We start from the raw sequence: 12,421 nt of genomic DNA, 5'->3' as shown, positions 1-12,421 counted from the left end.
GATTATATGTAAATACTACACTATTTTACATAAGGGACTTGAGCATCCTTGGATTTTCAAATCCACAGGGGGACTGGAACCAATCCCAGCTCTGAACTGAGGGGCAACTGTACTTGCATGCGAGGATAGAAGTGGACCTTTCAGGGGTGATGGAAAACTTTAAAATAAAAGAGATATGTCAGGTAAGAGAGGCAGTCCGGTAGTTCTTGTTTAAGACTGTGGGAAGAGTCCAGTTTCTGTCTGTCATAACCAGCCTAAAGTGAAATTGGCAATGGAAGGTTCTACCCCTGGGGTGTACTGGCTTACAGTTTATTTACTAAGACACAAAGGTGCTCAGTGGAGGGACTGGGCTGGGTGGGGGGGAGGAAGTAACTTCTAGATTGCAAGTCATGCACCCTGGCAAGGGACCATCTTAGCGTTGTGCATGGTGTACTGGTAAACGTGTGCATCTATAACTAACCTGTGGTTGCAACTGGTGAGTGAATGTTGTTCCAACACAACTGTAACTTGACATTGTGCTTTATGTTAATGAGTAAGAGGAAACTGAAGCATCAAAGACATACGATGGTTGCATCTTCACTCATCTGCCAATGACCCATGTAACTGCTGAAGAGTTTTCAAATACTGAAAGAGGATTTTCTCATTTTTTGTGCTCTTCACTATGTAATGGCTACAGGCACCACACTTGTTAATCTGAATTATTAACATTTCCTGCGTTTATTTCTTAAGCCTAGACAATCAATAAAATAATAAAAACAAATCCAGATTTGTAGCCTTTTCGGATTGTTGTGTTATAAGTATTCCCATCAAGGATTTCAAGCTACCAACATGTTGGGAAGAGAGGCGCATTAAGAAATCACTGTACAGTATTTCTATGTACAAATACAGTAGGTGTATGTGCTAAGTAGAGGTGTCTGACTCTTGGAAACTCTATGGACTGCAGCCCACCAGGATCCTCTCTCCATGAGGGTTCTCCAGGCAAGAACACTGGAGTCATGTGCCGAGCCCTCCTCCAGGGAAATCTTCCCAACCCAGGGATCCAACCTGTGTCTCTTACATCTCCTGTATTGGCAGGTGGGTTCTTTACCACTAGTACCACCTGGGAAGCCCTTATTTACAGTAGATGTAAATAAACTTAAAAGTATAAAAAGTAAGCATAGTGAAATAATTAGGAAGTGATAGATTTTTGAGCATTATCTTGGTCTTTGATATAATATAGTTAATTGTAAGTTTAATAATTTAAATACTATTTGTATTTAACAACTGGGCTCTCAAAATTCCTGAAAATTTGACAATTAGTCCTCATAAACCAGTATCTTAAAACAGTGAGCCTAAACATTTATGTTCTCCTAGTTAACTGGCAAGTAGGGACTCATGAGGAAGGCCAGATTCTTGGAGCACTAATACAGAAATTAGATTTTTTTTTCTCACCTTTCAGTTACAGTATGATTTGCCAACCTGGTTTATTTGTATACACCTGCAAAGAGATACATGATGGTTTCAAAGATGTAACTCCATACAGAAATATAGAAGTTATCCAAGAAACTAGTAACAGGGAAAATTAAAGCAAATGCAAATGCTGTTGCTAAGTCGCTTCAGTCGTGTCTGACTCTGTGTGACCCCATAGACGGCAGCCCATCAGGCTCCCCCATCCCTGAGACTTTCCAGGCAAGAACACTGGAGTGGGTTGCCATTTCCTTCTCCAATGCATGAAAGTGAAAACTGAAAGTGAAGCCTCTCAGTTGTGTCCGACTCTTCGGGACCCCATGGACTGCAGCCTACCAGGCTCCTCCGTCCATGGGATTTTCCAGGCAAGAGTACTGGAGTGGGGTGCCATTGCCTTCTCCAAATGCAAATGAAGGGAATGCAAATGTGTATAATGGATATGCTTATACGACCCGAACTGCTCATCTCAGGATAACTGGAACTGAGTCACACATTGGCTTGGGCCACCTTCCATGACTATAAGGCCCACCCCTGCTTCCTTGACTGGCCAGAGGAATTCCCTCCAGGGTTTCCTTTGGTATCCCAGAAAAGAGAAAAGTTCCCTGGCTTCCCAACTTCCTTTCAGGAAGAAGACAGAGCTGAAGTTTATTCAGTCTAGTTAGTGGCAAGCCCATCACTGTGGTCAGGTTGGGGTCCAGGTCAGGACTGGAAATAAACCAGGAAGGAGGCAGATGCTTCCAGCTCTGTGCTCCCCCATTCCTGGAATCAGGCAACATCAGGATTAGTTTAGACTCAGGATTAGTTCACGGCCATTTGTACATGGTGAAACAGCCTGTGGACAGGAGAGGGACGTTGGAGGGAGGTGATCTTTCTGAAAGAACTCATTGTTCTGAACACTTGCCCAGTTTGGTCTAGTGTCCAGGGCCCGAAGTGTAACAGAGCGTATGGGAGATGCTCAGGGCAAGGGGCAGAGGCACCGACAAGCCAGGCCTGAAGAAGCTGAGAGGATTAGACCTTATTTCTCCTGTTTCTCTCCCTTCCCTTCCCTGGGGAGTTGGGTAAAGCTTTCCGGGGGTGAGCTCCCAGAGCTCCTGGAGCCCCTTGCTGGCCCTGGCTGTCTGCTCGACTGCTGAATCCCTCTAGCCCAGCACCTGATCATCTGTTCCAGAAACTGGGAAACTCCTTCCCATCTTGGCCTTTGCCTACTCTCTGTCAAGAGCATTCTCCTCCCAGCTCCTGGCAGAGCCTGGCCTTCCTCATCATGTAGGTTCCAGCTTATACACGACCTTCACAGGTGACCTTCCCAGATCTCCTCCCGCATCTTGTCCTCCTCTCTCTAGCATCTTCTACACATTTTCCTATTAGATTTCCTCTACTTATCACTTTCTGAAATTGCCATTTCTTCGGGAGCTCATTTATTTACTGCCTACCTCAGCCCTTTTACACCAGGGTGGAATAAGTATTTGGTAGATAAATGAAGAAAACAGACGCAGGGGTGTTAAAGAAGGAACCAGGTGAGCCGCTCGGTCACTTGAGACCTCACACTTTGATTCTTGCTGCTTTCCCAAGGGGACTGGCACCTCATCACAGAGACAGACTGATAGGACGGACAGAAGGTGTTAATCAAGTAAGCAACTTCAACGTGGGCCCGGGGCCACACCACACCTTCCATGGCGCGGGATGCATTTGTATTTTAAAATAAATCCAGCTACGATTATGTGACTAGACGCTCATATTGCTTGTTGTTGGGGAGAGTGTACGCTAAAAGCATTATTCAGAAAGTATACTGCAAGGCTTATAAGACGGTTTTTGAAGTTCTGAAAAAAATGGGGACATTCCCCCTTGCCCTTGGAGAAGACTTGGTGAAAAGCTAAGCTCTTTGGGAGCTCGGCCCTGCATGTTTTTATCTTTGCTTCACCGCCAGTCTATCACGGTGTCAGGTACCCAGTGCTATCAGAGAGCAATCCAGAGCATGCTGGTTGGAGCCAAGATCTCCTGCGACCAGCACAACTGCTCTGGAGGCCCTAGAGGCTCAGGCCCTGACTTTCTCCTTCACTCGCCATGTCCAATCCATCAGCATGCTCGGATTTTTTTAGTTAGTTAGTTAGTCAGTTATGGTTGTCCTGGGGCTTTGCGGCTGGGTACAGGCTACTTTTCGTGGTGTGCAGGCTTCTCACTGAGGTGGCTTCTCTTATTGCAGAGCTCAGGCTTTGGAGTTCTGGCTCAGTAGTTGCGGTGAATGGGCTTTGCTTCTTAGCCACTGGACCACCAGGGAAGTCCCATCACTGTGCTGTGTTGAAGCTACATTCAAACATGGCTTGAATATACTGCTTCTGGTCTGAGTCCGCATCACCTCTTGCCTGGGCAACTTCAACCAGCTCCTAACTGGCTCTGCGCATCTGACCTTAAACCCTTGTGTTCCATTCTCCACACAGCAGTTAACATGACCTTTTGACAACGTTAAGTCTGAAAAAGTATTCCACAACTTGAAACTGCCAGTGGCTTGCCCTGAGCTTAGAGTAAGACCCAAATTCCTCAGCAGACTCCTGACCCTTACTCCTTACTCCTTACTGAGCTCTCTACACCCCACCTCACCCACTTCTCTCCTGTTTCCCTCACCAGGCCCCACCTTCGCAAACCACAGGAGCAGGCTCCACAAACATTCTAAATTCATCCCGGTCAGAAAGCCTTTGCCATCACCACTCCTTCTGCCCGGAAGGCACTCCCTTGGCAGCCGCCCCACAACCTCTGCGTGGCTGCAGTACAGGGCTCCATTCAAACAAAGCTCAGCTTTTCAGCGAGGCCTGCTCTGGCCATCTGAAGGGCGTATCACCATCCAAAAGGATTTTCCCTGCTTATTTTCTGTTTCTCCTCCCAGAATGTTAGCTCCATGAAAGCAGGAACCTTGTCTGTTGTGTTCACTGATGTATCCCCAGCATCTAAAGTAACATCTGTTACATAGTAGGCATTCAATAAATAGTTGTTTAGTGAATGAATAAAAGGTGGGATCACAACAGAGGAAGAGCTTTAGGCAGGAGACTCTGAGTTCCCGAATTTCTGTCTCCAGCACAGCAGCTAGGGCACCTGTCTTCCCCTTTCTCTTACCTGCTTCACATACAGAAACAAACAATTCCTGTATCAGACTCAGCCACCTGTAGGTCTGTCCCTCTGGCCAAGTGGCACTTGAGGAACTTGTACTTAGCAGGCACTCAAGAAATGCATGTTTACTTGACTTTCAATTCCCTCCTGGATTCTGAGACCTTTGCGGAACTTCTTATTTGGGGAAAAATTTCCCTCTGCAACCTATAGCCAAAACCAAGTCCCCTATTGCTGTTTAATAGCCTTGTAATCATTAATAACTAAGCTGTTTACCCTTTTTGAATCTCAATTACTCATTTATAAAAAGGATATAGTGCTACCTTCCTCACAGGGGTGAAGGAGCTCCCAAAGGCCAAATGTGAAAAAAATTTGAGCTATGAAATACATATCATTGCATGATAACCCATAAAACATTGAATATTTGAGTCCATATTAATATAAAAAATAATAGAATAAGTAAATAAATGAGGGAGATGGGGCAGTTTTTCTTACAGATTCCAATTGATAAATGTAGACTTAACTTCCTACAGACTCTTACTTATAATGAGATAAATAGTACCTTAAAGTGGGGAACCTAATCACTTGAAATCATCATCGGTAAGACATTTCGCTGTTAATGTATCACTAAGGCACATAGCTTCTGTGGTCTTCCTGCCAAAAATGTATAATGTGGTCTTGAGAAAACAGCAGATAAACCCAAAGAAAGGGACATTCTACAAAATAAGAGACCAAAGCTTTGAAGGAAAAAAGAAAAAAAGATTGAGGTGACATTGTATCTAAATAAAAAGTAGGATCCTGGACCAGAAAAAAGGACATTTCTGAGAAAACTGGCAAAATTTGTGGAAATCTATAAATTAGACAACAGTACTATTAGTTTCCTGGCTTTTAGAGTCGAATCATGATTGTGTAAGATGATTACACGGGAAGCTGGGTGAAAGGTACATGGAAACTCCCTAGTGTATTTTTGTACATCTAAAATCAATTCGAATAGAAAGGTAGAAACATTTCAAGTGGACATGATTCACACGGGACCATCGCTGGACACACAACTCAGCTATGAATGCAACTCCAGAGAAAACAGAGGGCGGGGAGGCAGGGGTCATCGGCCGGCGGAGTGCGCTTCTCTTCGTGTGTGTACGGCGCCGGAGGCTGGGGGCGGGTGAGCGGGCGCGCGGGACCGGAAGCGGCAGCGCGCCGCGCTCGCCGCAGAGGAGGCCGCGCGAAGCCGGGCGTCGGGCTCCCGGGGACTCTCCCGGCGCGGAGGGGAGTCGCTATGTCGTCCGTGAGCCCCATCCAGATCCCCAGCCGCCTCCCGCTGCTGCTCACGCACGAGGGCGTGTTGCTGCCCGGCTCCACCATGCGCACCAGCGTGGACTCGGCCCGCAACCTGCAGCTGGTGCGGAACCGCCTGCTAAAGGGCACGTCGCTGCAGAGCACCATCTTGGGCGTCATCCCCAACACGCCCGACCCGGCCAGCGACGCGCAGGACCTGCCGCCGCTGCACAGGTAGGCCGGACGGCCCGGCGGCGGCGCGACCTCCTTCCGGGACCGGCCCGGCCTCGGGGCGCGGGGCTCAGGGGGGCCCCGCCTCTCCAGACGACTCCCGTGCCAGACAGGGGGTGACAGGAGTGCCTCGTGACCGTTAAATGATTTGACCCACGGAGTCGTGAAAACTGCACCGTTAGCCGCTCACCATCTGTTGTGAATTTCCCTCCCGCCCCCCGGATCTTCAGGTTCCTAAGCCGGTGCTCCTAACCTTCCCACCCTGGCTCTTTTCTTTCCTCTCTTCCCTGTCGCTACCCCCTTCTTTCTGATCCTTCCTTCCCACTTCTTTTGTCCTCTTGACTGAGATACTTGCTCCGTCACGTTTTCTCAACCCCCGTCCCAGCCTATATTGCACCATTTCTTTATTGAGGAAGCCATTCGTTCTTCCACCCTCCCTGTCTTCCTCCCACCCTCCAACCCCCACCTTCTCTCCTCCCCTCAGTTCTTCTGTTTTCCTTCCTGAAGGGCCTTCCTTGTTCACGTTTTCCCTTGTCTTCCCCTTCTCTTCTCATGTCTCAACATCTCTTAGGCCCCAAGCTACACCACCTACACAAGCTCACCACCTACACCCCAAGCTCACCGATTCCCCTCCACCCTGACCCTGGTTGTATGACTTTAGGTGACAGATGGAACATGTACTTATTTCTTTCTTCATAATTTGCAAACTAACATCATCCGCTGCTTAGGTGTGTGATGAAGTAGTGAGATCACACATGTAGTCTTTTTTGTGCTGGCCTGGATAAATGCTTACACCGGCCATTACTGTCCCTGGCTAGCTGCATAGGTTGAAATGTGGCTTGTCCAAATTGAGATAGAGGGACCAGTTGTCAGGGTTGTCAGGGTTGCCAGGGACCGTCTTGGTTTTAGCACTGAAACTTTTGTGTCCCAGGAAACCCCTTGGTTCAGACAAACCAGGATGGTTGGTCATCCTAAGTGTACTATAAGTGTACACTACACACTAAATTTTGAAAATTTAGTATGAAAAGTGTTTTGTTGATTAATACATTTTATAGAGATTAAGTGTTGGAATGGTAGTATTTTGGATATTAGGAGTTAAGTAAAATATTAGCATTTCATCTATTTCTTCTTTCTAATGTGGCTACTAAAATTACATAGGTGGTTGGCATTATATTTCTACTGGACAGTGCTGGTATATACTATGCTCTCAACAAATGCTGTTATCGTCAAGCCTCCCAAGTCCTTGCCTCCTGTCCTTAACTCTTCTTGAGATGTTTTCAGTTTAGAGCTCTTCCCTCTTTCACCTACAGTTACCTTTTTTAAAATTAGGTGTACTTAACTCTTAATGGATTTTGAGAGGGTTAGGAATGTCTTGTTTTTGTCCAAATTCTTTTCATTATATACATTTTTTAAAAGGAGACCATGGCTTTACTCAAATTCTCAGAGATTTGGTTCTCCTCCTCTCAGTTCTCCTCCCCTCATAAAACAGAAGAAAAACATAGCAATCCTTTGTTGGTCCACATTAAGCCTAGCCTTTCTCAAGCATGGAAAACATTTTGGTTTCCATCTGATCTGCTTTGCTTTGCTTGAATAAAATTGGATACTTTTTTTTAAAACAGAGATTTGTTTTCTCAGAGTTCTATTTATTTATGTATTTATTGGCTGCATGTAGGATCTTAGTTCCCTGACCAGGGATCAAACCCACACTCCCTGCTTTGGAAGGGCAGAGTCTTGACCACTGGACCACCAGGGAAGTCCCCTGACAGTTTTCAAGTTTCAGTAAACTCTGATAAACTGTTGGATTCTGGTTTTCCTACACATGACACCACTCCTTAAGCCTCTGTGTATTCCCATGTTTTTTTGCTTTCTGTGCTCAGGCCATTAGTTGCTAGTTGAGGCAAGTGTACTCATGATAAGATATTTTTGATTACTCATGGATACACTGTGAATTTTGAAAGTAGAGTTAGTCGTGTTTCAGTTTTGAGTGACTATTTGTTGGTATGATTCTGTTTGAATTATCCTCCTTGGAAGTAATCCACTAATAATCAGATGAGGTGTAACGTGGTTCTTGCTGTTCTTATTGCGGCCTTTGTTTTACATGAGTAGCAATGTTAAAATTTAATCATTTAAGTTAGAAAACCGACATTGAAAATTATTCATGGAATTTCAGCATCACAGAGACCCACCAGACCATCTCGTTATCCTGGAAATATTATTTGCTGCTTGAAAAATCTATGTAGACTCTGTTCCTTAGTATAAGGTTCCAATGTCTTTTTTTCAAATGCTCTTATTTTTAAAAACTTAAAGAGCTTTAATAGTCCAGGTATTGAGTGAGTTACAGCGTTGTGCTGTTTCAATGCACAAATCCGCCCTTCCCCAGTTACCTGCTTTTTCAGATTGTAGTAGGACCCCAGAGGCACGGTGACGGCTCTGCTCCTGACTCTTGTTTCCTTTAGACCATCCAGTTGACAGTGCCTCGGTCTTCAAGGAACAGCAGTGATCGTCTGTTTCCCGAGACTCTTTGTCATAAAGTGGCAGGGCCAGATGTTGACTTACCGAACCACTTTCCCATGTTGAGCAGCACAGTCCCTTTTCTGCATGTTGGTGTGCAGGCATGTTGCCCACTGTTGATTATCACCAGTGTGGAACTTGGCTCTCGTGCGGCCGCAGGCCTCCCTGCTTCACTGGACTGTCTTTTGAGTGACTCCTCAGAAGCTCATTGTTTTCTTAATGAAAATGGACAATAATTTAACATTCCCTGCCCAGTGTCTTCAGACATTTTGAGATGGCCCTGCATTCTCCTCCCAGTCTTCCGTTCAGTGTATCTGCCTTCCTTTGTTCATAGTACTGATTGCCCAGTCCCTCTTCATTTTGGGATATTTCATCTCTGAAGTGAAGTGAAGTGAAAGTCACTCAGTCATGTCCGACTCTCCGTGATCCCAAGGACTATACAGTCCATGAAATTCTCCAGGCCAGAATACTGGAGTGGGTAACCTTTCCCTTCTCCAGGGGATCTTCCCAACCCCAGGGATTGGACCCTGGTCTCCTGCATTGCAGGTGGATTCTTTACCAGCTGAGCCACAAGGGAAGCCCAAGAATACTGGAGTGGGTAGCCTATCCCTTCTCCAGGAGGTCTTCCCAACCCAGGAACCTAACCAGGGTCCCCTGCTTTGCAGGCAGATTCTTTCCCAACTGAGCTATCAGGGAAGCCAACTTCATCTCTAGGACCCCCAAATTAGTTTCATTTGTCTGACCAAAAAAAGAAAAAGCATTATAATACAGCAGATACACAGTTTCATGATTTGTCTTTATCCACTGACTTGTGTTACTCTTATTTCTATCTGTTAGCACTCTTAAACATCAAGAAACCTAATAATATGGATTTTAAAATTTAATATTTTATATTAGCAAGTATGTAATGAATAACTCTACTTAGGTTTTCCTGAATCTGCATTTACTTCTTTTAAGGAAGGTCTGTCTACAAGAGGCATTTCTTAGATCTAGAAATGAGCTTTCAGCAAAGGAGAGAAAATCAGATAGCCACAGAAGCCTCATCTGTGGTAGGACTTGGAGCTATCCTGATAGACTATTTTCCTCGTTTCTAAATCTTGATTAATGATGATGATAACTTTTGCTCAAAAATCATCAAATATTCAAGAAGATAAGTAGAGTGACACCACATCAAAACTAAAAAGATATTTTCATGGTTCTTTCCCAGAAGTGTGTAACTTTTGATTCCAGAGCTTTGGTGGAACTGCTTCTCTGCCTTAAGTGTTGTTAAGATGTAAATATTAAATAATGTCTATGCTTTGTAGTATCTCAGCTATTTACAAGCTATGCTACTAGTGTTTATTTTTATACTTCTTACAAGTACAAATTCATGTCGTCCATGTGGCAAGAAAAGAATCTGAGTTACTCGTTATAATAATGAGATAGTGCAGCCTTCCTCATAGGAGTGAAAAGTGGTGGTAATGAAGTATGGACCTATGAAAGCCTTTTGTAAACTGCAGAGCAGTAACCCTGAAGGTTAATGATATTGTCGTTGTCCAAATGAGTAGTTTTAAGTGTAGATTTCACAAATGGAGGTGGGGGAAGGAGTGGGCATTTCTTTCAGGATGTGCTGAACTGCAGTAGCATTATTACAAAAATAGATTTAGAATTAAGGATTCCAAGAAAATGGAGGGCTTTAAAGTAAAGAAAAAGGAGGGAATTCCCTGGTGGTCCAGGGGTTAGGCCGCTGAGCTTTTACCGCTGAGGGCGTGAGTTCAATCTCTGGTTGGAGAACGAAGATCCCACAAGCCAAGAGGCCTGACCAAATAAATAACGTTAAAAAAAAAAAAAAGTGAAAGAAAAGAAAAAAGCAAGTGGTTGGCAAATAGACCACAGCTATCCTTATCTTCATATTCTAGCAAGGTTATGCTCAAAATCCTTCAAGCTAGGCTTCCATACTATGTGAACTGAGAACTTCCAGGTGTACAAGCTGGGTTTAGAAAACGCGGAGGAACCAGAGATCAAATCACAAACATTCATTGGATCATAGACAAAGCAAGGGAATTTCGGAAAAACATCTGCTGCTTCATTGATTATGCTAAAGCCTTTGATTGTGTGGATCACAACAAACTGTGGTAAATTCTTAAAGAGATTGGAGTATCAGACCACCTTACTTGTTTCCTGAGAAACCTATATGCAGACCAAGAAATAACAGAACCAGATCAAACAATGGACTTGTTTCCAAATTGGGTAAGGAGTGCCTCGAGGCTGTATATTGTCACCCTGGTTATTTAACTTCTGTGCAGAATACATCATGTAAAATGTTGGGCTGGATGACTCGCAAGCTGGAATCAAAATTGCCAGGAGAAATATCAACAACCTCAGATATGTAGATTATACCACCTCTAATGGCAGGAGGCAAAGAGGAACTAAAAGGCCTCGTAAGGGTGATAGAGGAGAGTGAAAAAGCTGGCTTAAAACTCAACATTAAAAAAATGAAGATCTTGGCATCTGGTCCTATCACTTCATAACAAATACAAGGGGCTAAAATGGAAACAGCAACAAATTTCATTTGCTTGGGCTCCAAAATCACTGCAGACAGTGACTACAGCCATGAAATTAAAAGACACTTGCTCCTTGGAAGGAAAGCTGTGACAAACCTAGACAACGTATTAAAAAGCAGAGACATCACTTTGTCAACAAAGGTCTGTATAGTCGAAGCTATGTTTTTTTCCAGTAGTCATTACAGATGTAAGAGTTGGACCGTAAAGAAGTACCAAAGAACTGATGCTTTTTAATTGCGGTGCTGGAGAAGATTCTTGAGACTCTTGGACAACAAGTAGATCAAATCAGTCAATCCTAAAGGAGATCAGCCCTGAATATTCATTGGAAGGACTGATGCTGAAGCTGAAACTCCCGTACTTTGGCCACCTGATGCAAAGAAACAACTTATTGGAAAAGATCCTGATGCCAGGAAAGGTCAAAGGCAGGAGAAGGGGGCTGCTGAAGATGAGATGGCTGGATAGCATCACCAACTCAGTGGATATGAGTTTGAGCAAACTCTGGGAGGTGGTGAAGAGCAGGGAAAGCTGGTGTGCTGCAGTCCATGTGGTCACAAAGAGTTGGACACAACTTGGCAACTGAACATCAACAAATAAAGTGCTTGGGCTTCCCAGGTGGCTCAGTGGTAAAGAATCCACCTGCCTGTGCCAGAGAGGTAGGCTCGGCACCTGGGTCCAGAAGTTTCCCTGGAGAAGGAAATGGCAGCCCACTGCAGTATTTTTGCCTGGGAAATCCCATGGGCAGAGGAGCCTGGCAGGCTACAGTTCATGGGCTTACAGAAGAGTTGGACATGACTTTGCATCTAAACAACGATAAAGCTCATAGTAATAGAAGAAGTAGATTATTTAGAAAGATGACTAAGTTGATATAAACCCTATGTATCATAGTTCCATCATAGAAGGAAAGTATTAATTGAACATTTTGTTTCCTTAATACCTATTTTTATGTGTAAAACCTAGAGCCCAACATACAATACAGCTTGTCTAAAATAGCATTAGGGGCCTCCGTGGCAGTCAAGTGGTTAAGACTTAGCCTTCCAATGCCTAGAGGGGGATCTGGTTGGTCGGGAGCTAAGCTCCCACCTGCCTCCCTGCCAAAAAAAACACTGGAACATAAACAACACAAGCAATATTGTAACAAATTCAATAAAGACTAAAAATGGTCCACATTAAAAAAAAAACTTTAAATAACATAAATATCATCCTTCTTCCCAGAGCTTTTACCCCAGATGTCTTTCACTGAATGGTCTGTTTCTAGCCATCTAATTATTTCACATCATCATGTTTCTTCTTTAAAAAGGGTACCTTCTTTTTATGTACCC

At 44.3% G+C, this 12,421-nt stretch overlaps 2 protein-coding genes across 4 annotated transcripts in view; one reads left to right on the top strand and one right to left on the bottom strand.

The window, feature by feature from the left end:
* Positions 1–8,560, bottom strand: part of ABCC11 (ATP binding cassette subfamily C member 11) — an 81,402-nt gene extending 72,842 nt beyond the window's left edge. For all 3 annotated transcript variants that reach the window (XM_043437803.1, XM_043437804.1, XM_043437802.1), the window contains exon 1: positions 8,433–8,560. The gene's annotated coding sequence lies outside the window, so the exon portion shown is untranslated. The remainder of the gene's footprint in view (positions 1–8,432) is intronic.
* The window catches only part of LONP2 (lon peptidase 2, peroxisomal), a 92,374-nt gene continuing 85,677 nt past the window's right edge, over positions 5,725–12,421 (top strand). The window contains exon 1 of the mRNA XM_043437814.1: positions 5,725–6,051. Within this exon, the coding sequence (XP_043293749.1) occupies positions 5,819–6,051 (233 nt within the window). The 5' untranslated portion in view covers positions 5,725–5,818. The remainder of the gene's footprint in view (positions 6,052–12,421) is intronic.

The sequence above is a fragment of the Cervus canadensis genome, chromosome 18 (genome assembly GCF_019320065.1).
Source record: "Cervus canadensis isolate Bull #8, Minnesota chromosome 18, ASM1932006v1, whole genome shotgun sequence".
NCBI lineage: Eukaryota > Metazoa > Chordata > Mammalia > Artiodactyla > Cervidae > Cervus > Cervus canadensis.
Note: the sequence above shows the minus strand (reverse complement) of the source record. Positions and strands in the feature narration are given on the sequence as shown.